The sequence below is a fragment of the Nansenia antarctica genome, assembly GCF_963989245.1.
Source record: "Nansenia antarctica genome assembly, chromosome: 4".
NCBI lineage: Eukaryota > Metazoa > Chordata > Actinopteri > Argentiniformes > Microstomatidae > Nansenia > Nansenia antarctica.
In genome coordinates, this window is record NC_137689.1 from 55,728,271 (window position 1) to 55,755,477 (window position 27,207).

Consider the following 27,207-nt stretch of genomic DNA (forward strand, 5'->3'; position numbering starts at 1 on the left):
TCAGGAGAATTAAAGAAAAGGCTCATACTAGTAGGCCTACACAACTCACAGAACAGGCATACACATGATGCTTTGTTGCAATAAGGCAATGCTGAATGTATTTTTATTGGCATTTCACATACATTTGAACTTCAGTCTCTCAGGGTATAATAAATAGACTCACAATGATCATTCATAACCATTCTTTAAAAGTGCGGCATTTTGTTCTAGTGTATAGATCCCTTTAACACCACATTGTGTTATATTGTCTATTCCATTCCACTCAGGGCCTTGTCCTGTCCTGCTGTTCCTCTTGGTCATGGGATCCATAGCTGGTGTGTGATGGCGAAGCCTCAGAGGTAGAGTCAACGAACTGCTGGTTAGTCATCTCCTGTCCGGCTGTGAGGTGACTGGACTCCTGAAGGCTTCTGCCTGCAGTCTCAATGGGCAAAGCCATAGCCGCTCCTGCAGCAAGCAGGCTACAGACGCAGTACACAGACAGTGTCAGGTACACTGATGTCCTGAGCAACACCTGGGCCGAAACAGGTGGAGGTTAGTAACAGTCCTCTTAACAAGCCAGAGGGGTACCTCCCAGGCACACTGTACATGCTTTGTCTGTCATATCATAAGAGAAGTAAAGTTAGAATTGAGTGAGTAAAGCTAAAAGGTTGTCCATTATTCCTTACCTGTGCCACAAAGGGAGTCAGGAGGGCACCGACTCTTGCCATCCCACTGCTAGCGCCTATTCCCAGCGCTCTAGTGGCCGTTGGATAAACCTTAAAAAACATAGGATGGGAAGGACAACGTTTGCACACAGATTCCTCATGTTCTCAGTTGGACAAACAGCAGCTGATTTGAGCTTACCTCAGGTGTGTAAACATAAGTAGCTTGAAATCCCCCAGTGATGAAGGCTCTGGCGATGAAAATGAAGACTGTGAGAGCTGTCCTGTAGAGAGACAATCAGAGTTGAAAAGTATTTGACAGTTCTATAGATTCTACCGAATTCTACCGAATGCATAGATGCAAGTAACCAAGGCCAGTGGATCACAGCAAGGCGAGAGGGCTAAGGAGTAGACTCTACAGCTAATCAGTGACAGTGTGAGGCCCCTAATTAAAATGTTTCTCCCTCCCATGCAAGGTGAAGACAGCACTTACCTCCCAAGACAAGCATACAGGGGCAGAAGTGACAAAGAGAACATCAGGAAACACATCGCCATGCTTTTCTTCCTGCCAATCCGATCTATCACCCACAGCGCCACCAAAAGTCCTGCAGTGACAGAATATCCAAACCAGCTGTCATGGCTGCACTACTGTGGAGAACAACAAACAGACAAAGAGGCCTACAGAAACCATCTGCAAACTGCATCTCCCATCTGCATTGTGGGTTCATAAAGGTTATCTATGAGCTGCTTGCCTGGAAATTCAGCTAAAGTTGTCCAGAGTAGGTCTTTGTAGTCGTCTGTTGTCAAGTAGTTGCATTCCAGGTCACAACTCGGCTCAATCTTGGCACCTTGGGTCACTGGAGGAAGTAAACATGGATATTTATTTCCCGAAAGCAGACAAGCAGGTTTGCAGAAAAGGCAATGGCTATATGATATGCTTGACTGTTATGGGGCGATGTAGAGGTTTCTGCTCCTGAGTATCTAAACAAAGGAAAGTGTGTGTGTCTGTCTACTTAGTAGCATGGAGCTTTCATTCACCACCACACGTATCTCCGGCCTGGAACAGCTCAGTGGTCAAGAGGATCAAGCCAAAGTAGCAGAAAGCATTGGTAAACCTGAGGCAGAAACCATACAAACACAAACAATAGATCACACAGAGGGTCAAATCATTAATTTAGAAAACAGTGAGGAAAGGGTGCATTGGTTAAATAATACATGGTGATCATAAGACCCAAGGACGATGAGAGATGAAGACAATCTGTAACTTGCCATATGAACCACAGAAGAAGAGTGGTCCTACAATATTCAGAGGTGAAGAGATCTCTGATCCTGCCACGATCCTCCTGCCTCGCAAATTATGGAAAAAGAACACAACCCCATGCATAAGAAATGTGTACAGGAAGTAATTCATAGAAAGTTATCATAGATAAACACTGTCCTTTCACACAGACGGATGTCCAGACAAAATGTTGTATGTTTTTTACTGAACCTATGACCCCACCCCCCCCACTCACAAAGAAATATTAGTACTGCACCTAAATGATGTACACAACCTTACCTGAACAAGCACGGAGCACACCCTCTATATTTCCTTACCTGTTGGTTAGAAATCAGCTCCCCAGGGGGCATGGTCTTCCCATTGTCAGCAGCAATGCGATTCAATGTTGCCAGAGCATTTTCTCCGTTACCCGTCAGCACATCAAAGCGGGCACTCTCAGGCAGCCACTGTAGCAGACACAGACATGTGCATTGACACATGCAGAGAACTCACCTCATCCTCTTAACAATGCATTTAGATTGTACCATCCTGGGAGATGCATTCCAATCGTTTTGTTTAAAAAAACATCAATATTTGTATGTATTAGTTAACTGGCAGTACTTACAAAGCAGAGGGCAACGAAGACCACCAGGGGTGCAGTGGACAGGCCTAGCAGCCAGTGCCAGCCAAGAGTGGGCATTATCCACATGGCCAGAAGGACCTCAAACAGAGCGCCAATGGCCCAGAATATCTGATGGGTACAAAGACCAGAAGGGGATTAGTCTCCCTGGGATGTCCTATGCAACATAATAAAGTCTGCCTTATTACTAGGTGAAAGGAATGGCATGGCAGAACACTATCTATAGACCAATGTATAAACAGCATATCAATGTATAAACAGCACCTCAATCAACATAATGCAGGTGGCTCTTGACTTCATTGGGAGGAACTCTGAGTACAATGTCACCCTGAAAGAAAATGCATGGCTGAAATACAACTGCAAGAAACACTGAAGTGCAATACGTCTTGATTGTCTGCAATTTAATACAAAAGCATAAGCATATTTCCCTCTACAGTATTTTCGGATTCAGAATGATTGAGTCAGAATGATTGGAACAAGTTATATCTCTCCAGGCTAAAAATACACCTGTTTTGTTCCAGGTTGGACCACTATTGTTGCTTTGCCGTCTTCACAGGTCTAACAGTCCCAAGAGAGAATGCAAATGTGCTACAATAACAGAACAGCGTGAGCTTTTAATTTAGCCTGACAGGCTCTACTGCAGATAAACCCACTAATAGTCTTTCTTCTCCTTCATGCTATTCATGTTATTAAATTGGTGTAAATGAGGCATTTATTTAATCTGTACAGTAAAGTTAAAAGTCTGGATTGTCCTTCAACACTGCGAGCCTTACGGGGTGCACTCACGACTGTGGGGCTCCCCCTATGCCGAAGCCCACGAGACCTCGGAGGACCAGGATCCAGGCATATGTCGGAGCAAAGGCACTGAGGAGGCCGTAGTACAGGGACCACACCATACATATTGTTAGGCCCTGTTAACAACACACACACACACACACACACACACACACACACACACACACACACATCACACCTGTGTCACACCTGTCACCCAACCATAGCTTATCAAACTGATTGAATCATCTTTGCATCTCATATAGAGGAACACAAACAGAGACTTACTAGTTTTCTGCCGTACTTGTCACATACATTCCCCCATAAAGAGGAGCTAAGCATCATCCCAATGAACACCACCTGAGTGAGATGCAGCAAGATGATGACATCAACACAATGTTGATGAATGACATACCATATACAGACACATAATGAAGGCCATACAAAGAAAACTAATGGGGCCAATGTGATAAAATGTGTGTAATAAATTGAAATAAAGTGTATGTGATGGAGGAGTGATGAAGGTTAGGAGAGAGACTGACCGATGTTATGAAAGCCACCTGCCAGCTTGGCAGCCTCCACTCACAGTGCAGCTGAGGGGCCAGGATGCTGAGGATCATCATCTCCATGGCGTCTGCCATCTACACACACACACACACACACACACACACACACACACACACACACACACACACACACACACACACACACACACACACACACACACACACACACACACACACACACACACACACACACACACACACACACACACACACACACACACACACACACACACACACACACACACACACACACACACACACACACACACACTACATGACACAAAGCTGATAACTGTTGTTTTATGTCTAGGAATCCCTGTCATGACCACTCTCTCACCCATGCCATTCCAGTTACGATAGAGAGCTTCCATTGGAACTTTCCAAAGCCAATGGCCTCCACTGCTTCATCCACTGTAAAGGTATCTGGAGGGGATGAGAAAGACAGAGAGACAGTGTGGAAAGTTGTCGAACACAGGAAATATTGTGGCCAACATACTTTTACTTAATCGCATTTTCCGTCCTTCACAGACTTACCCATACATACTGTGTTTAACACAACAGACCAGCATTGACTTAAGGAACCATGATATGAAATTGTCAACACAGCAATTCAACACATGGACAGGTGCTACACAATAGGTGCATGATGGTGATGTCAAAATAGTTTTCTATTAGGAAGCTACTGATTGGTTGTACAATAGCAGACAAGTTTGTGTTCAATTAGAGTTGATTGCATGAGGGTCTGGGAAACATTCAAGATAACATGGTCATGCAATGTATAAAAATGTGCAGGTCTTCGCGGTTGGAAAATAATGTGTGAAACAGTTATACTGTCTCTACTGACCTTTAGTACGGTGATCTGTTCTGGGGGGCTGTGACCTGTTATCCCCCAGGTCAACAGTTTGCATAGTGGTGGTACAGACCTCGTAGTCGCCACACTGGTCCTCATCATTGTGACGAAGACTGTCTCCTGAACCTCGAAATGTCACCACACTGTCGCAACACAGCAATACTGTGTTCAATATCTTTCACAACAAGAAATGTGTGTAGAAAATGAAAAGGTCCCTATGAGCCTCCTACGGCATGTAGGTACAGTATGTCTCAACAGCAAAAACAAAACAACAAAAACAAAAGTAGGCGGTACACACATTTTCTCACTAATCCCGTAAGTAGGAAGCTACACGTACTCTGTACATTTGTTACATATACATGTTAAATATGAATAAGGTATAGGAGAAAGCCTGTGTAAAATAAATCACCTGATTTCAGGGTTTCTCCACTGTTGGTAGGTTATATTTGATGTTTTGCTCCAGTTGTTCATTTCGGTAGGACTGAGTGGTGAGTCGTCACTGAAAGTACCTGGACAGGTGTGTGCTGAGTTGGTTTAACCTGCTGGGGGCATTGATCTCAAATTACAGTAAGCCATCCAATCAGAAAACAGGTACCGTAGCTGAAGGGTGGGGTTAAAGCCACTGTAAACACACCATACAACTGTGTCTAGTGTAGATTCTATGATCAGGTTTTTACTAACAAGGAAAACACGCTTCCTCAGGAAAAGATGAAAAACATGCTTCTTAAACAAACAATTGGGTAAAGGAACATTACAAAGATCCGTGACTGAGTGCTGTGTTTATAATACAGCTAACACTGCCAGGAAAGGTTTTTAATGTCAATCTATGAAAAAGTAGAAGCATCATTTTGCAGGTGCATTTGGTAAGTGAAAGGTTGAATGGTTTCAGTTGAGTTTCAGTTGTGCTGAGGCAGATTAAGTTGGTATCAGGCATCAGAGGACAATGTGAGTTTATCTACACTGATAACCAGTTCTGATTACATTGTCGTGGATTTAACCTTACGCTAATAGTTTATTTTAATTACTTACAATTCAGGAAACCGGAGCTGTAGATCATCACAGTCATCACAGAGAAAGACCCTTTATTGTAGTAGGTACAATGCAATGCTAATTTGCTCAGATGGTCCCCTCCCTCCAGTTCCTGTGCCTCAAAGGTGATTTCAATATATACAATATTAACACAATTAAACATTTACAATGTATATTTTATCCACCCAAAGGGATATCCACCATAACATTAATAGACATTTTACCAAAACATGTACAGTAAAACCAGGAGGATGGTTTAGTGTAGCAGTAACTATGCCCATACAATACAGTATGATAACATTGCAATCACACATAATATACATGTACTGTATCTTTAAATAGATCATACCAAAAACCTGAAATGCAGCAGTGAAGTTATGTTCACATTGCCATTAATTCCAAAGCAGTTGGATTGAATAGAAAGGAATAGACATTATTGCTCTAGAGAGACTGACTGCTCGCAATATGATCTCACCCATGGGAGAGAGCTGGCGGAAACACATAGGAGAAACATTTACAACGCCTTACTTCAGCAGGGTAAGGCACTATTTTAATGGGGTGTTCTCTTGACAAACCCCTCTTAATATTGAATATAACTGAAGAAATTTAAAGAATATATTATTTCTGATTCAATTAATATACAATGCTAGGTTTTTTCCTTCTGTAATGTTAACATACTTTTATCTAGCTAATATATTTTATTGCAGATTAGAGAAAATGTTACACTGTGTACCATGCTCCATCAGAGGTCTTCTCTTGCACCAAGATGTGCTCTATAGAGAAGGCGAGTAGCCTTACTCATGGAATAACTCTGCTGGGAAAAACTACCAATGTTGAATTTCCAAACATGTTAGAAATGTTAAACATTTAGTTAGGCATGTTTAGGCCTACGGCTTTGGTTAAGGTCAAGGTCAGTTTTAGGTTTTGACATAGTCAGGCTGTCAAGGCAATGTCTAGTCAAGGCAAGGTCTAGTCTGAGCCAACTCTGCTCTTTATGTCTTTAGGGTCTGGGTCCTTTTGTCTCTGGGTCTGGTCAAGGATAAGCTAATGGTAACTCAGTTGGTTTGGATCTGCAGGTGAAGGTGGTGACAATGGGTTAGGACCACTACTACAGACCATCCACCCCCATCCAGTTTTTTTGTTTTTTTGTTTTGTTCAATGGCTGTCTTGACGCCTAGAAAGTCAAGACAATATAATCACGCTACAGAGGAGAAACCAGTCTTTGTGACACACTAACCATTGTTCCCCAATGTGAAGGGAGGGCTGGTTCCCCCCATACCCTTCAACCCCTTGTTAGTGATTGGTTTGACCTCACCTGAGGGCGGAATTGTAATCTCAATGCATAAAAAGAGATGTGACCTTGTATCTCGACTTTTCGTGAGAACCTTTTCACTGTTAGGCTTGTTCTGACATGCTTGTAAAACTGTTCTCCTCTTGCAAGAGTATATATTAAATACATTTTCCAATGCAATTTGAAATGAAGCAGGCTGCCTTTTTGATTCTATATCTAGATTTTCTATGACAGGTTCCACCCTTTTCAGCCCGCCTGTAGCCATCATATCGGTGCTACCGTCTTATGAACCCTCCTGACTACTAAGATGCTGTTACTTTGTTAGTTTATTGCTTACTTTGGATTCTCTTCTCTCTGCACTGTGTGGTGTTAGGTGTCCTCCTGCTGAACTGTGTTGACAGAGCGGGCGTGTCAGCCTACTTCCCATGGGGAGCGTGGCTGGAAGGTATTCACTGACGCTGTTTAGTGGCTCAGTAGCTAAATGCATGGCCGGGTCTTCCTTCTGTGAGACTCCTACGCCCAGAGGAAGGGCTCTGCCATCGACAGGGTGGGTCTGGCCAAGGTGGAGACTTCGACCCTTTCTCAATGGTTAGAAACTGTTCCTCTTGTTCTTCTCAAAAGGTATTAGAGGAGAATATCGAAGGGGAGGAACCAATCTTGTTGAGAAAGGGTCAGAGAGAAGGCCTAGAGATGTCAGACATCAGCCCAGTTGAAAACTGCTGGTTTCTTACCAGTACCACTACAATACAAATTGTCACTGATGTTAACATTATGCATACCATATCTTTTACAGAGGCGTCATCACATCCTGCAGACTTCACCCTCCTCTCCTTTTTTCTATTTATCTTGTTGTTGTCTTTTGGATGCAAACACTTCAAATCACAGATGAATGAAATGCTGAGGAGATCAGGGAAGACACCCATTGATGCACTCTGAGCTTATGGGGGAGGGTTGCATTATATCCTAAATGTTTAAGGTTACATGAAATACTTTAAATGGATAAATATGAAAATGAGCATTGATTATATCTGATGTACACCTGCAGAACACTTTCTTAGGAACACTACAGTAATACTGGGTAGGGCCCTTCTCAAAACAGCCTCAATTCTTCATGGCATTGATTCCACAAGATGTTGGAAACATTTTGGAAACATTCATGACATGACATGACAACATGACATGATTGCATCACACAATTCTTCTTCTTCTTCACACAATTTTTCAGGTGCACTTTCAAACTGTGAATCTCCCGTTCTAGCACATCCCAAAGGTGTTCTATTGGATTCAGATCCGGTGACAGGGAAGGCCACTGAAGAACACTGAACTCATTGTCATGTTCCTGAAACCAGTTTGAGACAACTTTTGCTTTGTGTCATGGTGCATCATGCTGGAAGTAGCCAGAAGATTGTGAGGTAAATTGTGGCCATGAAGGGATGCACATGGTCAGCAACAATACTCAAATAGGCTGTGACATTGAGGCGATGATTGATTGGTATTAACGGGGCCAATAAAACATTCCCTACTACACCACTACACTACCTAGTGCAATATGACAACCCTAGTCGTCTATCTGTACAGTATAGTATAGTGGATAGTGTACATAGCCTTTATTTATTTATGTAAACCAGCTCCTTCCCTTCTTGTGTTTTTTTAATTATTTTTTTCTCTCCTAGCACCGGGGGAGCCACCCCTCCTAAATTTCGTTGTTTGGTACCTGTACTATAGCAATGACAATAAAGACCATTCATTCATTCATACCTCCACCAGGTTGGAATGTACAGGTGTTCCTAATAAAGTGTTCGCTGAGTGTAAAAGTTTGTTGTAATACTCTCAGCTGACAGTAGACTGTGCTCTTGCATCACACTGCTGGCATTCAAGCTTAACCAGTGCTGTTCCATTATGAAAATAAACATACTGACAAACCATGCAGCACATCAGAGGTGTATAGATGTACAATTCACAGTTTATACATATTTATATATTTGTATATTTGTGTGACAACAATAGTGAAAGGTAATTGGTAGTTATTTTATTCTGAAATGTTTGGCTGTAATACATAACTACCACCAAGAGCCTATTGTCAGTTCAACACAGGTGCATCTGTTAAGGCTTTAGGTTATAACTTGGCTCCTGTACAATTACATAAATAATTTGTTGAACAAATTTAGTATGGCTAAAAAACACTTCCTCTACATTACAATACAAAAAAACTATTGTAAGGCATGGCACCAGGAGTCTCATCACTAGTTTAACAAACACAGTCTGTTGCGTAAAAAAATAGTAAAAGGCTCCTAAACCTGGTAAAGTAAAGAAGACTCTCCTTGGCAATGTCCACATATCATCTTCGCGAAAACTGACAGTGACTCCAGTTCTTCCTTGCCTATATAAAGTGGCGTTGCCTATAAAATCCAAACGTAAAAACAGAACAAGAAGACAGACACACCACATCAAATATGGCCCTCTTGTTTGATTTGTGTGCTTAAGTGCTTTGGTTAAACCAATAATAATCCTGTCAAGTGGGTAGAATCTGACACAGGTGTCTAGGCAGAGCAGTGGTGGCCTAGCTGCGGGAAGTGTGTATGTGTGTGTGTGGGGTGGGGGGTCACCGTCGGAGCAAGGCAATGGCCTGGCCCCCGCCTTGAGTAATGATGTATTGGGAGGGAACAGCTGTAGCTGTGTCCAGGGTGCTGTAGGTGGTGTACAGCCCCCCCACCTGTAGGTCTACCAAGGGCAGGCCTGCTGCAGGTGTGGTCGTTAAGTTGGGGACATTCAGCTCACAGTCAGACAGGCAGAGAGGGGAGTGGTTAAAGCTGCCCAGGGTCTCCAGGTTGAAGCCCTCCTCCCTCATTTCCTCCCAGAGGCCCCCTAAGACACAACATACAGATGGTTAAACACAAGTCCTACACCAGTTTCTACACCAGTTTCTATTTCAAACATACCATCCCTCCTATCTTCAGAACACACCAGCAAATTCCATGATGCCGGGATCCAGTGCGCCCACCTCGGCTGTGACATCAGGGTAGAGGTTGTACAGACTGTGGGGGGGCCTGCAGGGGGGCTGTTGTATAGGTGGGCTGTGGTAGACGTCTGAGGCAGCGTGCAAAGGGGGGGTCCGGCCTAGCACATGGGAGCAGGGGACACAGGTCATGCTGGGGTCGTAGCGCTTCCTGTGGCAGCCCTCCGGTCGGACTGTGATCAGCTTGTCCAGTTCGTCTAGGGAACAAGAACATGACTTGTGGTAAACAGTTTACAGTGTCATATATATATATATATATACTGCAACCTACATAGATAACTGCAGCAACTGTATACGGCTTAAGGCCTACAATATATTAGGGCTTAGGGCCTACCTACAGTATATTAGGGCTTAGGGCCTACCTACAGTATATTAGGGCTCAGGGCCTACCTACAGTATATTAGGGCTCAGGGCCTTCCTACAGTATATTAGGGCTTAGGGCCTACAGTATGTTTCCTTGTCTCCTATACCTGGGTTGGCCATGCTGCTGCGGATGGAGGTCAGGTCCTTGCGTTTCCACTTTTGCATCTCCTCCTCCATCTTGTCTATCTTGGCTGGGTTGAGGGTCCACAGGCAGCCCTTGCGAGAGGAGCTACCCTGCTTGTTCTCCACCTTCTCAAAGGACTTATTCAGAGACAGGTTGTGTCTCACAGAGTTCTTCCAGCCGTCAGGAGCCGACTGTCAAGAGGACCAAGCATCAGAGGACCAAGCATCCGTGATAAAATCCTGATAATAAACTTCAGTACAACACATTACATCAAGCATGTCAACGTGAAAGGAAAATGATCAGCACCTCCCTCCCTCCGACTTACCTGGAAATAAGGGAAGTGCTCCTTCATGAAGCCGTAGATCTCACTGACAGGGAGGCTGCCTGTCTGGCTGTTCTTCAGAGCCATAGCAATCAGGCAGCTGTCCAGTGACATAAACATGTCAAACATCATCACTTGAGACTGCGTTCACATATTATGTGACACATTCTAATGCTTTGGTCCTCATATCGGGATCCGATGTAATGATCTGACCTTTCGAAATATGTGAATACATTGTCTAAAATCAATGACACATCTCTAGTCAACTAACACAGCTTGTTTTGTGAGCCTGATAACAAAGTAAAGTAGTGTTATAAATTAATTAACTATGACTAATAATTGCTCACCAAATCCATTGCGTTGCAGTATTTTGGCTTGACTAGCAAGTTTGTGTTGTGATTCTCAACAATGTTGAAATGTAGTTCCGTGTTTCAAAAGAAAAGTTTTGATTGATTGCCGATATGAGGACCAAAGTATTAGAACGTCACATATACATTCCTTCCATATACATAATTTGCCTAAATGAATTGATGACACTGGAATGGAATTTCAAAGGCATAGTGACTGACTGTGTTACCTGTAGGAGTAGATCGGTTTGGGGAAGGTCTTGGTTTGTAGGAGGTCCTGGTTCTGGTCCTGGGTTCTGTAGGAAGTGATGGTGTGGTGCTGCTCATAGAGGTTCTGGTCTGAGTAGGAGGGGCTGCTATAGAGGCTGGTGGGGGAACACTGGGGGAAAAGAACATCAATCAGGAAGTCACATCTCTATGAATCCTTTGCATGGCAGTAGGTGGAGGTTACCTGTTGTAGTTCCTGAGCTGGGCTGAAGACCTGCTGGTGGGAGTGATAGTAGTGGACTGGAGAGGACTGGTACCCTGGGTACCCTGTCATCTGAAAGAAAGGGAGACAAAGTGTTGGTATGGGAAGAGCATTGTAAAAAGACAACAACGTTGAAATAAAACTGATGAACTTACGTTTCCATCTTGAATGTTCATTCCAGTATAACTATTCTGCATGTTGTTATGGGGTGGGATCATGGTGTCATCATGTCCTAGTACTGTATTCATGCTGCTTTTCTGATCTAGGAAAAAACATAGAAGGGTTTGTAGGTGTCAGGTGTGTGAGTGTGTGTGTGTGTGTGTGTGTGTGTGTGTGTGTGTGTGTGTGTGTGTGTGTGTGTGTGTGTGTGTGTGTGTGCGTGCATGAGAGTTGACTGTGACTATGTTTTGACTCTACCTAACTGTTCTTCCAACGTGCTGTTCTGGGCTCCTGTGTTGAAGTCTAGCCTGCCTGTGGCCATCTCCTGCAGCCGGGGAACATCCACAGTGGTGAGCCAGGATAGAGATTGCAGGTCCCCTGGCAGCTCCTCAGTCTGCTGGGACGGCTCTGTGGTCAGCAGCCTGACAAGTGCAAAAAACTGGTTAAGATCTACTGTACAGTTAAAATTGACATGTACTTAAGTGTGTTCTTTTGGAACCAACAAAGTTGGACTCAAACAACAAAGTTGCTATTCAGTGGCCAGGTCGTCGTTGCAAATGAGAATTGGTTCTCAACTGACCTATCTGGTTAAATAAAGGTTAAATAAAAAAATAAATAAAGTAACTCAGTTCAGCAAGCCATGGGGTTCAGACTTTTAACCAGACTTAAATGGCAAACCCCTGTCAAGGCCTTAAGAATGATGGTTACCAACTTAATACACATAATTGAGGGATAGCATGCAACCAAGTTTACAAACTGAAGAGTAGCGCAGTTAATACATAATCCAATCATAAAATTAGCATTGAATCAATTAGGCCTAGCTACATAACAAAAGTGTTATTGTTAAGAAAAAGGTACATTTCAGACAGGAATGCTCGGTAATAATAATGTAAATTAATTACTCAGATTAAATATACTAAAATATATATTAATGTATATTAACATTACATTTTAAGCATTTAATATATTTTTCTTGGGATTTTTTTCAGGATATTTTACAAATTTTATTGTTCAAAGCTGTTGCTTAGAAGTTTTACTCACAGTCCAAGATGACCAAGATATCTACTTGCCAAAACTTCTAAGAAATAAAAAAGCTTCTAGTTGATCCTAGAAGTCTGTGCATTTAAATTGAAGGATTAGTTACCCATCTCTCAGGGACATTTCTTGGGGTCCCATTGGCTGAATCACAAGTAGAAAGGTAGGTCATAAATACACCCTGACAGTAATCCAAATGTGGAGTACATTATCTGCAACAGTTGGCCTGGCCAATGAGTAATCATTACTAACGGCAGTCCACAGCCCAGTGGCACGTGGCTCTGTTGTTTCCTAAAGGCTCTTCCCTGACTGTGTATCCACTCACTGAACCCCACCTCCCCAATTATGTTAACCAATGTCTGAATTAAGCTGTCTGAGTGACAGCCTCATGGCCAAAAGTAAAACAAACAGTGCTAACTGATACTCTGTCAAGTACCAACCCCTCTGCACAGACCTACAAACCCTCACTTGTGCTGGAGCAAGCGACGGTGATACAGAACACTTAGCATAAAAGTTGCTTCATCAATACACATGAGTAGGCGTTAGGCTAAACATTTTTTGTTGCATGTTTTGTTCATATGATTGTATTAGCCTAGTTCTTTGCCTATAACAAACAAACAAACAAAAAACTCAACTCAAAACAAGATCAAACTGCACTTTAAACCAAAGCCAGGGAGGCGGTGCCCTATTTATATAGCTATTATTATTATCATTATTATTATTATTATTATTATTATTATTATTATTATTACTTTCTGTTGCTACAAACATAGCCTAATAATAATAATAATAATAATAATAATAATAATAATGTTTTATTTGCCAAGCAATCAACTTGTCAATCAATTGTTAGAATTGTATTCTTTGCTCTAGGCACAGCCATAGTTGGTTCTCCTGGAACAATTAGGAGTTAAGTGCCTTGCTCAAGGGCACATGCAGCTCCCTCCTGAGACGGGGATCGAACCAGCAACATTCCAATTGCTAGCCGGCCCCTCTAGCCACTAGGCTTCCGCCGCCCCCATCCCCTTCCATCTTAATCATAATCTTCCATCCCCTCCAACAAGCTGTTTTACTCACAAGATAAGTGTTGATATGAGATCAAGTGTGGGCCTTGTCATGCTTATAAACCAGTATGGGACTGGCTTGATAGTTTACATGTTCTAGAAAAGTATAACAGTGGTTTGGTTTCAGAAGAGTACAATAACATTGTATGTGACTTTAGGCTGCTCTCTTAATTACCTGAGTAAAAATTAGTTGAAACCCTACAGAACACAGCTGCCCTTTTATTTACATGGCAGCTATGTTGTTATTTGTACTGTATGATAACAGGTTTGAGTGTTTCTCATTTCGTAGGTATTTGGTCAATGTCAGCTGAACTGTCAAGAGTATAGGCTAGTATATCCTGGCCCTGTGAGGACGTAGTAAAGCCTTTACTTTCTAAACTATCTTGGGTTTGGCAGTGGTGGTGGTACAGGCTACAGTACTATAGCTACAGACAACACACAGACAACTTCACAGCTGAGCATACAATCTCAAAACAGTTTTGCTTGAAATGTGACTCTAAATAAAATCATAAGATTCACCAACCTGTGTGAGGGAAACATCCATGTAGCCTAACAGGGCCACGAGTATGCAATTCACTTCCAACTTAGCACAAACTGAGGATTCCCTCTGACGTTGAAGTCCCTTACTTCTTTGTCAACAATGTTGCTAGGTGAACCCAAATGAACACAAGAAGGTTGAAGACAACCTGTCCCGGGCAACTATTGTGTTATCATAGCCTCTGATTGGCTGAAAATAAAGCTGAACTCTTCTCTCATTTCGCAGGGCACACACTGTATGAACAATGTGTTCACCCAATGTGTCCTCCCTTTGCTTAGCAGTAAAAAACTGCCAAGAGGTTACTAAGAGGTAACTTTGAGCAGTGTCCCCTAGTTTTCTATATTGAGGTAACCCCTCCCCACCAGTTTTGGGGAGAGATCCTCCTCCCCCATCAAACTCGTGCATGGGGCTCAGTCTCGCATTGCTCCTACAGCGGGAGTGAAAACAGAGCTGATGGGCTCTGACATATCCATTCAGACCAAAAATTATTCATTCTGCTGAGGGTTTTGCATATTTCTTTCTTTCTTTCTCTCTCTCTCTCTTTCTTGCACACACGCATACGCACACGCATACGCACACGCATACATACACACACACACACACACACACACACACACACACACACACACACACCTCCCACAGCACAGACAACAAAAGCCTACTCTAGCAGCTTTCAGATTTGTTCTAATGCATCAGCCAAATGTAGCTCACTAACTTGTGTACACTATTGAAGGGCCATAGCCACACTTTCAAAACTACTGACTGAATCTAGCAGCCACTACAACTAAAGGTTATGTCTAGTCTTGCCTGCAGACCATGAGCAGCTGATCCATAGGGTCAGTCCCTCCTACTGTAGCTACCTGAAGTCATCTGAGGAGGGGTGATGATGACCTCCAGAATTTCCTGCCATCCTAGGCAGTGTCACCCTCTATCATCAGCTGAAAGTTAGCTAGATCAGCAGAATAATTAACCTGCCATTTGGTGGGTTAGATATGTTATATCCATTGAAAAGGTAAATGAATTATGACACAGATTACAGTTGTTTGAAAACAGAACGTAGCCTCGGCTTAGCAGCTACAACAACTACACATACCGTCTAGTTGGTCAACTTGACTGACCAAAAATGGTCTCTTTGACTTTGGCCTGACCTTTCTTCTAGAAGCACACTCAGGTCATGATAGCAAATTGGCTGGTAATCTAACAGAACAGTACTATCATCTAGCTGGGTGGCTCAGAAAATCTCTGGGTTCATTTGACTAGCTAGCTAGTACATAATACCAGATACTCTATAGCTATGGTAATACCAGATACTATAGGGCTATGGTAATACCAACAGACAGTAATACCAGATACTCTATAAGGCTATGGTAACACCAGATACTCTATAGGGCTATGGTAACACCGGATACTCTATAAGGCTATGGTAACACCGGATACTCTATAAGGCTATGGTAACACCGGATACTCTATAAGGCTATGGTAACACCGGATACTCTATAAGGCTATGGTAACACCGGATACTGTATAAGGCTATGGTAACACCGGATACTCTATAAGGCTATGGTAACACCAGATACTGTATAAGGCTATGGTAACACCGGATACTCTATAAGGCTATGGTAACACCAGATACTCTATAGGGCTATGGTAACACCAGATACTGTATAAGGCTATGGTAACACCAGATACTCTATAGGGCTATGGTAACACCAGATACTCTATAAGGCTATGGTAACACCAGATACTCTATAAGGCTATGGTAACACCAGATACTCTATAAGGCTATGGTAACACCAGATACTCTATAGGGCTATGGTAACACCAGATACTCCATAGGGCTATGGTAACACCAGATACTCTATAAGGCTATGGTAACACCAGATACTCTATAAGGCTATGGTAACACCAGATACTCCATAGGGCTATGGTAACACCAGATACTCTATAAGGCTATGGTAACACCAGATACTCTATAAGGCTATGGTAACACCAGATACTCTATAGGGCTATGGTAACACCAGATACTGTATAAGGCTATGGTAACACCAGATACTCCATAGGGCTATGGTAACACCAGATACTCTATAAGGCTATGGTAACACCAGATACTGCATAAGGCTATGGTAACACCAGATACTATATAAGGCTATGGTAACACCAGATACTGTATAGGGCTATGGTAACACCAGATACTCTATAGGGCTATGGTAACACCAGATACTGTATAAGGCTATGGTAACACCAGATACTGTATAAGGCTATGGTAACACCAGATACTCTATAGGGCTATGGTAACACCAGATACTCTATAAGGCTATGGTAACACCAGATATTGTATAAGGCTATGGTAACACCAGATACTCTATAGGGCTATGGTAACCAGATAGGCTACTCTATAGGGCTATGGTAATACCAACAGACAGTAACCTGTTTCGAAATAATCCACAATACTTGCTGACAACGACTTTTAATCTTCTAAACCAGTTACTAGCCGTGGAGCTGGCCATCAGCAACACCACGGACCAAACAAGGTTGCACTAGTGACCAGTCACTGTCATATGAGCCAAGTCAACAAAAACAACATCATTTATGTTTCAATACGATAGCGTACTGCTGTGCTGTATGTCAGTGCCTTGTTTATAACTTATAATATATAAGCACAAGCAAAACGAAAGACAACAACTCGTGACGTTAGAATTATAAGGTTCTATCTCAATTTTTGTCAAAATTGAGTTTTTTTTTACATAATCTGATCCATTAGGTGTTTATGAATGCCTGTGTGGTGTTATTTTTTAAAATGTTGAAATGTTTCAGTTAGTAATTCATAAAATACAAAGGTTCCATCTCACAAAACATAATGGAATGTAAAAACGTTGACGCTCAATATCTCTGCACTACCCTAAACGGAGATAGAACCTTATCATTCTAAGCTCACGATTCACGAACTGCCTGCTGTTGAACAAGTAGTTAGTATCATTCACATGGTTATGTTTAATTGTGAGCTGTGTGGAAAGGGGGCAAGGGGGAAAGAGAAAGCCCAGAGTCCTTCCTTACATGTTTTCAGAATCCTCCTGGTCCCTGACCCTGACCTATCCGTGACCGCACATCAACCCGCGTCTTTGCCCGCGCAGTTCGACACGCTGGAGCCAGGGTTGCCAGATGGGTTTGACAATTTCCAGCCTAACCACAGTTTAAAAACGGCTAAATCCACAAAAAACCCAGCCCAAAACCTATATTATCAGACAAACGCTGATTACTATTGGGCAGGTGCCCATCTCCTGCCCCTAAACTGTATGTCTGTTGCCAATTATGTTTGTAAAATAAAATTTAAAAATCTGCACATTGTATGTAGCTACTAGGGTGTGTGTTTTAACTTCATGCATTTTGTAACTTTCAGGCAGTGACATTTTGATACCGCCTAAATGCTATTTATCCAACCCAACAGACTATAATGTTTTTTTTCCAGCGTGATCAAAAGTAGCCCATTCGGCGGTAACCCGCCCCATCTGGCAACCCTAGCTGCAGCGGGAATAATGCTCGAGCGCGCGCGGAGACCTCCACCTCACTCCTCATTGCAGTCAGTCAGTGCTTATTCTGTCATTTATTAGCAATGCTGGATCCTTGGATCATGATACTTTATATCAACATCACTTTTGATCCAATAGTAGTACAGTATAACATATTGTTTGCTTCTGATCACTCTGCAAATTCCCGCTCTGCCCTTCAGCAGGGTAGCACATTATTCACTGAAAGAGGCTGACCTGATAGCCTACATTATTTTGGAGGCGAAATGACACACAGTAGCCTATATGCTATAACAGCAGCAACAACATTTTGTAAATTGAATTATGTATACAAGTTATGTCTAATACACTGATGTAGGCTACTGCATGCAACATTTTGTAAATACAGTATCTGCAGCTTAACCTATTATCAGATGCTTCACTGTGATTGTCATGTGTGGTTCCTACTACACCAGGAAAAGATTTTGTAAATGACAATAATATTTTTTTCACACCAGGGATTTGTTTGATCTGCAAGAGCTAGAGGCATTCAGTCTGGTGCACTCTGCAAAACGGAACAGGGAATGAGGCCAAGCTACAAAAAACTGAAGCTGAAAATGAGGACATCATGACACTGTTTTTTGCAGTGGCTGTTGCATTCTGGGATGTCTATAAATCCAGGTGATATAGGTAAGGAACTGTGTACTCATTCAACGTTTTTAGCGCTGCTCTCGCCCATCAGCTCCCACTTCTCAAGCATCTCTGTAGCTAACTGCCCACTGCCTGCCTGCTCTCTCCTAACCAAACCAGACTCAGCTACTCTCAGACACACTGAATCTGATCAGACTTCTCTATCATATGCACATATAGAATAACAGCATGTACATGTACTCAAAGGTAAGAGCTTTGACTTATGATTTGTCTTTTGATTTTCAGTGCATGTTTAATGACTATAGTTTGTATTTAACATAATACCATAAAGTAATCTTCTCATCTGTCTTTGTATATCTATATATTTCAGTGTGACAACTCTCTATCAGTAACTATCATGGTTTTATCTCTCTTTAGGTTTCTATTATGAAATACTCCATCAAATCATAGCCCATTTTGATTTGTCGAATAGCATTTAACCTAGAAACAATTGAGACGGTGTTGTTATACTGTTCACATTCACTATCACATTGCCAGATCTTGTTTGTCCACTGTATCCTCGAAGGGTTTTGCTCACTGAATTAGCCATGGCTGAGGTACTACAGCCAGGTCCTGTCTTGACCTTCAGAGTCCTGGCCTGTCCTCGGCTATCTGTTTGCTCCTATAAATAAAGGATTAGTCGAATGTTGAGTTGTGTGGGACTAATTGAACCTGTTAATATTCATTTGGATATCCTGTGATGCCTTGTCCTCTGCCCTCTCAGTAGGCAAGGTTGTAATTGGTTAGGTCACGTACCCCTTATGTCCTAAAAGGTTAAGCGGTCAAGAGGTCAAGGGTTCACTGTTTTCTTCCACCAATAGTGATGTAGCTGGATTGATATTGTGGTGTTTGTTGTGTTGTGGTAGTGGCCGTGGTGGTGGTGCTGATGGGCTTGGGCTTAGAGCTGTGCCGGTCAGTGATGCTGTATTGACGCTTGCGTGACCTCAGATTGAAATTGGTGCACCTGATGTTTCATTACTAGCAGATATAGGCATCTAAAGGCAAACAGAGAGGGCAAAACTTGTGTGACTTATATATGAGCATCATGTGTAGTAGAGCACCGTTTGTGAACTTGATATTACTCTGAAATGAATCTAGGCAATATGGATTGGACATACAGTAAGTACTGTTTTAATACTGTGTAATGAGTTTACAGGTTTATGTATTGCTCCCATCCAGGGAGAGAAAGAGAGAGAGAGAAAGAGAGAGAGATCGTTTTTACAGTAAGGTGAAAGAGAGGTGCAAGGCAGCAATGACAGAATCTGGCTGAGGTGTGGGGTTATCATACTCAGTATGAAACCTTTAATGGGAAAATCAACCCCCCTGACTGTGGTGTAATTGGATTTTCCAGAGACTCGTGCTAAATCAAAGCTGTTGGGTACAGCAGCGCAAAGCTTGTTAAGGCTGGACAAGTCTCACCTCCACAGACTACTTTTGTGTGTGTGTGTGGGGGGGGGGGGGTGAGAGTGTGCTTGTGTGTGTATGTGTGTGCGTATGTGTGTGTGTGTGTGTTTGTGTGTGTGTGTGTGTGTGTGTGTGTGTGTGAGTGTGTGTGTCTGTGTCTGTGTGTGTGTGTGTGTGTGTGTGTGTGTGTGTGTGTGTGTGTGTGAGTGTGTGTCTGTGTGTGTGTGTGTGTGTGTGTGTGTGTGTGTGTGTGTGTGTGTGAGTGCGTGTGTGTGTGTGTGTGTGTAAACAAATGTGACAGGGTCTGGTGAAAAAGTCCTCAAGTAGGGCAAGGCAATTTTTCTGTTTTTTCCAGATTATGAAAGTGCAGACAAGTAAGCTTTCAAATGATGTTTCATACATTAAAATCTGAAAATAGTTGAAGAAGATATGCTTTTTTGAATGTTGGTACCCCTCAAACCAAATACAGGAGTATCTCGCTCTGAATCAAAACACGCAAAACAGCTGCTAGTAGCTATCAGCTAAGAAGGTACATTGCAACTACACATAATTAGATGATCACACGTCCTAAAACGTAACTTTGTTTACAAGCCATGTATCACTTACCCAGTAGCCTATGGTAGACGATACAGTGAATCCAATTCACATTCAACTCCACTTCAACTTTTGTAAGATGCCAAAAAAACATTTTGGTAACTTTGCGAAATGTTTCGAAACGATTCGATGTTGGCCAGTAAATGGAGCATGCCTGAGTTTCTTTGTGACATTGTGAGGAAAGAGAACTAGAGTAGGGCATGCAGATATGTTGGTAGTCATCTAAAATTAATATGATTTAGGATAGCTAATAACAATGTTGCATATATTGCCTAGCAGAAGCTTCGTTGTCTGTCCGGTATGCTCTCGTCCGTGACTTCCTTTATCTTAATCAGTGTAACGGTAATGCAAGATGCCTTAGTTAGTGTTTACACGATGCTCAACTTTAAATTTTAAACAGATTGAATGAGATTACAACCGAACCATCAGTTAGGTCCTCAGCAACAATAAATGATGATGAAAACATAAGATTACTTTTTTCAATGCAAGAAAGGATGCCACTGATAATTACACAAATGTGACCAAACTATTTATTTATTAATAGTTAGAAATCAATGGGCAACCATGTTTCAGTGTTAGATAATGACTGTCAAATAATGACATGAAGAAAACATCCCTTTACAGTCCACATACAACCTTGTCACAATTTTGTGTGACCGTCAATTATTTTATTTTTTTAACTGTCAAAAGGTCTGATGCTGACCGTCAACTGCCAATTTTAAGAACACATTTTCAACCCCTAATACACAGTGTAGCAATGTTGGATGATGACCATCAAATGGCAACCATAAACCAACATGGTATGATGAATGTGTTAACACATTCTACTGTGCAACGTTTGGTTTCAACATTGTTCCACAGTTATTTTTCATTTTTGTCTCTCTATGGTTGGCACAAGACAGTGAGCATCACATCACATACGTTTATACAATGTTTGGAATTAGACAATGCAGTACCATACCATTTTCTGTCATGACCAATATACGACACAACACGTCAGTTGTATTAGTTGTCAATGGGATAGGTTAATCCCATGCAGGCCTGATACTGTAGCCTGGCAATGGCAATGATGAGCGGTTTTTAATTAGTCCGAAATGTATCTGCCTAATCAAAGATCAGTAATACAATACCTGCACTGTAATTTTGTGCAAGGATGAGGAGGGGGTTCAGGCGGATGGAGTTTCTACCTTGTGTTACATACACACACACATGCACGCAAGCATGCACGTACGTATGCACACGCACAACCACACACACACACACACACACACACACACACACACACACACGCGCACACACACACACACACACACACACACACACACACACACACACACATACATACAGGTGTGGGTCCGTGGAGGGGCTTCATGAATGATTAACTGTGTCAAAGGAGGTCATTGCTGTCTCATTACGGTCAGCACGGGAGCGCTGGTCCAGCAGGAAGTATTATTCCGTACTGAGTCCCTGCCCTCCGCCCCTCCGCTCCTCCACACGCTCCACCCCACCACCTATCTGCCCTGGTCCCCAGAACCAGCCCAGTTCCTTAAGAGAGCATGTGTGTCAGAGACAGAGTGAGATCAGAGCGACACCGGGGATAGCAGTGTGACCAGAGGTGATAGGATCAGAGGGATACACCTGCGTCTAAGTCGGGGCGGCTAGTATGGGAGAGCTCCTCGACTGCTAGAACAGCCCGGGACGAGTGTCCGCCCCTACTGCACAGGCTACCCAGGGACCGTTGTTGAATAATACAACAAGTTTGGATTAAATCAACACATTTTGTCTGGTCCATCACAAGACTATCAACCATCATCAACCATGACTCACATGGCTTTGGAGATGACTGAGGTAATGACGCCTTGTGTGTATGCGCATGTCTTCCTCTTGTTTGACAGTACAGCACGTTTACAAAACCTGGCTTTATTTTCGGAGATTGCGGATTTCTTCCTCCCACTTTTATTGATAACAGTCAAACCTGAGTTTATCGTAGTGAATCCAGTCTACTGTAATGTATGTTGCTTCCATATCATGTTATGACAGTATTACTACACAGTACAGTACAGCAGTGTACGTGAGGAGTTGTGTGAGGTGATCATGTACTGTAGGCTTGTGACACTCAGGTTTCTCCAGACACCTATATCCCCCTATAAACCAAATGTGTGTTGCCCTGGGTGACTTGTCGTGTCAGTCAGGGGCCCACGAGGGGTGCTATCTCTTTCAGGAGCCTAACGGCCACTTTGCGAGTGAGTAACAGGATCCCGTGCCATCGTGGAGAGACCGGGACAATGGGGTGGCCTCTCGGGTGATGGCCGCTTGGTCAGATAGACTTTCCAGTTCCGCTTTAGCATGCCATTAATTGTAGGTGTCTAGTTGCTCATTTTCCATATTTGTTAGTGTCTTTCTATCCCTCACTCTCCACATCTCCATCTTCCTCTGTCTGTCTGTCTGTCTGTCTGTCTGTGTGTATCGTCTCCTCTCTACATTCCCACCCCGTCTTCTCTTTCAACTCCTATCGACCTCTGAATTTCCTCTCCTCTTGTATTCACCCACCATTAGGTGACACTGTTCCCTACAATAAGAGTGTGTAGTTAGGTTGTATAGTTACGTAGCTAATAGGAACTATTTCTAGGCCATGTCCTTTTGCCAGATTGCCCATCTCGTGATAAGTAAGTAGCTACGTTTCTAGGCCTTGTCCTTTTGCCAGATTGCCTGTCTATCTCATGACGGTCTGGTGTTATTTTCTCATCTGGGGAGTGATCTCCTCAGCTCATATTCCTTCTGAATGGCTGCCCCACAATCTCTGCCCTCCGCTCTGAGGCGTGCCACCAGTCTGCCCATATTATGCTAACACATGGGCAGATTGCCAGAGCCAGGCCTGGCATGCAGCCCTGTCACTCAAAGCAATGGTCTCTGCTGGGTCCACTAGGTCCTGTAGAGGATCATCAGTTTGTTCTGAGCACTCGCTGAAAGGAATCTAGGCAACGACGATTAGACGTGCAGTAAGAACTATTTTAATACTGCAAAATGAGTTTACAGGTTTATGTATTCCTCCCATCAGAGAAATTTTTAAGATATTATCAACTTTGTGGTGTCAGAGAACAGCCTGTGGCAGAAAAACAGCCTGTAATGTGATGGTCTGTTGTCTGCAATTGAAAATGGAAAATGTGTCAGACGTAAATAGAATCTCTCTCTCTCTCTCTCTCTCTCTCTCTCTCTCTCTCTCTCTCTCTCTCTCTCTCTCTCTCTCTCTCTCTCTCTCCCTCTTTCTCTCTCTCTCTCTTTCTCTCTATTTCCATACACAAACACAAACACACACAAAAATACTTGTGCACGCACAGACACACACACACACACACACACACACGCACACACACACACACACACACACACACACACACACACACACACACACACACACACACACACACACAGAGAAAGAGGTAAGCATAACATGGCTCAAGTTCCCATGTTTGTACTAAGGAGGGGAGAATAGGGGGTTTATCCTCATTGCCCCATTCTGTGTATTGTGAGATTGATTCTGACATCTCAAATGGGGCGCCTTCAATGATATTGTTCACCTGTCTCATTGGTTTAATGTGATGATGGGCTGGGAGATGGGTGGGAGGGATGGTGATGGGGAGTGTGAAATAAAGAATAGCTCAAAGGTGGAGGGAATCACCCCCCCTCTCCTAACCCAGTAACCCTCCCTTCCCAGAAAATCCCCGGGTGTGAGAAATGAAATATAAATTAGCTAGCTCATTAGATAGATCATGTCGATAACTGGGTTAGTGAATATGAAAGCTAAACATAAGCTTTACTCCATCTTGAGTCTGTTTCTTGAATGTGTGTGTGTGTGCATTGCATTTTGGGCTCTCAAATTACACAAATACCATCCCTTACCCCCTGTTGCTGCTCCTTTTGCTCCGTTCTTCCCCATTGCAATGCCCTCCTTCCACTAAATAGGTCAAATCTCTATTGTGTCATGACTGCCCAGTGTGAAATTGACTGTGACGTTAAATGTTTTCTAATGAATAATTACTGAATGGATACACTGGGTGTATGTGTGTAATGGATTGTAGACTGCTCTTTAAAAACGTTTCCCCCTTCGTCTTACTCACAGAACAAAAATGCTTTTCACATGCAATTGAGAAAGGAGGGGTATTGTATTAACTTGATACGTTTTTATGTTGTTCGCAAATTCAGAGAAAATTGAAAAAGCCTTTTTTTGGTTTCTGTCACAGTGAGAAAGTTATAGAATGATTATGTTTAATGATTAAAGTTATAGGATGATGATGTTTGGGAGCTGGCAGCTACAGTATAGAAGCTATGACATGTTGTTGTGCCAGGAGGTCTTTTTGTCTTTTGAGAGAGGAGTGGGTTGTAGAGTTTTTTGCCTGCACTCCTACATGCCAAGTATACATCCTGGAGGGCTAATGTTTTGACCATATTTCAATGGTTTTCACAGCCCTGTGTTTGCTGGAGACATGGTGGTCTGGGTGTGGGCCTGTTTTAATGCCCCCTATGTTTACAAATGCTGTATATATTTCTATCTGGACAGTATGTACAGTACCAAGTATGTTGTTCTCAAAAACGTCCTTGTAATTGATTACACAGTGTCATTTGCTGCTATACGCGATTGTATTTTTGCTTACCAGTTTAGGAACTTTTGTTTGAAAGTGTGTGTGTGTGTGTGTGTGTGTGTGTGTGTGTGTGTGTGTGTATGTGTGTGTTTTTGTCATTAATCTTTTCCCTAGGGAAATGGCATCAGGAAAGTAAGATTAAAACAATAAAAGAAGTGATGAATTGCGTTGTGTGTTGGTGTCCTTGGCCCATCTTCTACCCGGTAACTGGAGCTGGTAGAGCTTTCCTGTGAGTTGGGTTGAAAATAGCCCTGTTTCCCCTAAAATAGGACTCCAGAGGGGGATAGCTATCTACACTGTTTTGCTGAGCAGGACTAGAAGAGGGTCATTTGGTCTTGAAGGGATTTTCAGAGAGTGAGCATAGAAAAGTCATTGTCTGAATGTCACTAATAAGAATGCTGACAATTATATTCAATTCTAGGTCTACACACACACACACACACACACACACACACACACACACACACACACACACACACACACACACACACACACGCACACACACACTTACTGTACTATCACTTCTGCTTCCTTTGTCGCCCACTTTCCACATTATTGATGGTTTCCTATCGGTGGAAATGGTGGGGGCAATATGTCAATGCTTCCTGCCATACTGTCCTTTCCCTTAAATAAACCCAGATGTAAGTACAAAAGGGGATTTGAGCACTCAGTCTGAGACAGAAGATATTCTCTTTCAAGGTAGGGCATTGGACATTTACTCATGCAAGCTTCTTTGTATTTTTCCGTAATACAGAACATTAGGCTACACAGTACAGTATTTTACATGATTTCATACCGTGCATTAGTGTATTAACAGTTTACAATTGCTGTCAACATGGAAATTGTGAGTATCTATTACGATAACATGGAACGTTGGCTGTGGGTGAACATTGGCAGTGTTGAGAGCCAAACCAGTGAAGCATTCTGAACAGGGTGGTGCTGTCATAGAACTGTAATTAAGGTTAATTGAGCTGACTGATATAATGTTACTAGAAACACCAGAGCACATTTGTGACGGCAGCTGGTGAAAACGGGAACAAGTCGAGAACCAAATAAAAATGTTCAGACTTTTATTCTGAGAAATTTAAATAAATATCAACGTTGTTGAATATCAATGACACACTCCCTAGTCAAGCCAAAACATTGCAATTCAATGGATTCGGTGAGTAATCCCCACTACTCTACACTAACTAGGTAGTAGTGGGGATTACTCACACATTTTTCTGAATAAAACTCAGAAAACCCCCCCTGAACATTTGGTCAGTTGCCGACTTGTTCCCACTTTCATCAGCTGCTGTCACAGCAGCCATACTTCAGCTGTAATCGTACTTATTGTCAGTAGAAATATCTTCTAGTGTGATACTGTAACAACACAGCAGTATTGTTTTCAATAGTAATATTACAATACTGAAACACATTCCCTTTGCTTTTCTTTTGATATGAGTCTGCTCATTTCAAATAATTAAAATCAGTATATCAACCTTGGGTTTACAGTAGCAGTGAGTTACTATTTTGATTGGAGGTGACAGGTTCATTTCATTATGGCCTGCATTTTGACCATGCAGTTGAGGCCAGTGTGTTGGTGTCTAGCAACTGCTGGAGTCTGCACTGTCGTATTGTATGTGTGTTTGTGTCACACAGGGGGCAGGGGAATGTATCCTCTATGACGGTGACAAGAGACTGATTGCTCAGTGAGGAGCATAGGAGCAGATTAGATAGGGATGCCTGTACTCACATCATTCATGTGCTGAGAGGATGTGGCCAAGGCCACCAGCCACACTGACTGCAAGTGAATAGAGAGGCCGACAGATTGAGAGGAAACAAACTGGTTTTGGGGAGATGGCCTCTGTGTGTATGGAATGGGGCTGTTTATTTTATGTGTGCGTGTGT

The 27,207-nt window shown here is 42.6% G+C and overlaps 3 protein-coding genes across 4 annotated transcripts in view; 1 reads left to right on the forward strand and 2 right to left on the reverse strand.

Moving 5' to 3' along the window:
• Positions 1-262: 262 nt before the first annotated feature.
• LOC308156123 (synaptic vesicle 2-related protein-like) lies at positions 263-5,200 on the reverse strand (the record flags this gene model as incomplete). Its single annotated transcript, XM_080529481.1, has 16 exons — positions 263-511; positions 666-755; positions 844-925; positions 1,135-1,246; positions 1,394-1,498; positions 1,680-1,756; positions 1,911-1,984; positions 2,238-2,366; positions 2,525-2,650; positions 2,804-2,867; positions 3,326-3,450; positions 3,602-3,673; positions 3,856-3,954; positions 4,217-4,302; positions 4,733-4,872; positions 5,139-5,200. 16 exons carry the CDS (start codon positions 5,198-5,200, stop codon positions 263-265), a joined length of 1,692 nt encoding a protein of 563 aa, XP_080385607.1.
• A 4,451-nt stretch (positions 5,201-9,651) lies between these two features.
• On the reverse strand, positions 9,652-13,010 carry LOC308156124 (forkhead box protein N4-like; the record flags this gene model as incomplete). Its single annotated transcript, XM_080529482.1, has 9 exons — positions 9,652-9,914; positions 10,014-10,262; positions 10,536-10,743; positions 10,878-10,974; positions 11,452-11,600; positions 11,673-11,762; positions 11,846-11,952; positions 12,108-12,271; positions 12,994-13,010. 9 exons carry the CDS (start codon positions 13,008-13,010, stop codon positions 9,652-9,654), a joined length of 1,344 nt encoding a protein of 447 aa, XP_080385608.1.
• Positions 13,011-26,010: 13,000 nt separating this feature from the next.
• myo1hb (myosin IHb) overlaps positions 26,011-27,207 on the forward strand; it is a 13,187-nt gene continuing 11,990 nt past the window's right edge. For both annotated transcript variants that reach the window (XM_080530169.1, XM_080530168.1), the window contains exon 1: positions 26,011-26,016. The gene's annotated coding sequence lies outside the window, so the exon portion shown is untranslated. The remainder of the gene's footprint in view (positions 26,017-27,207) is intronic.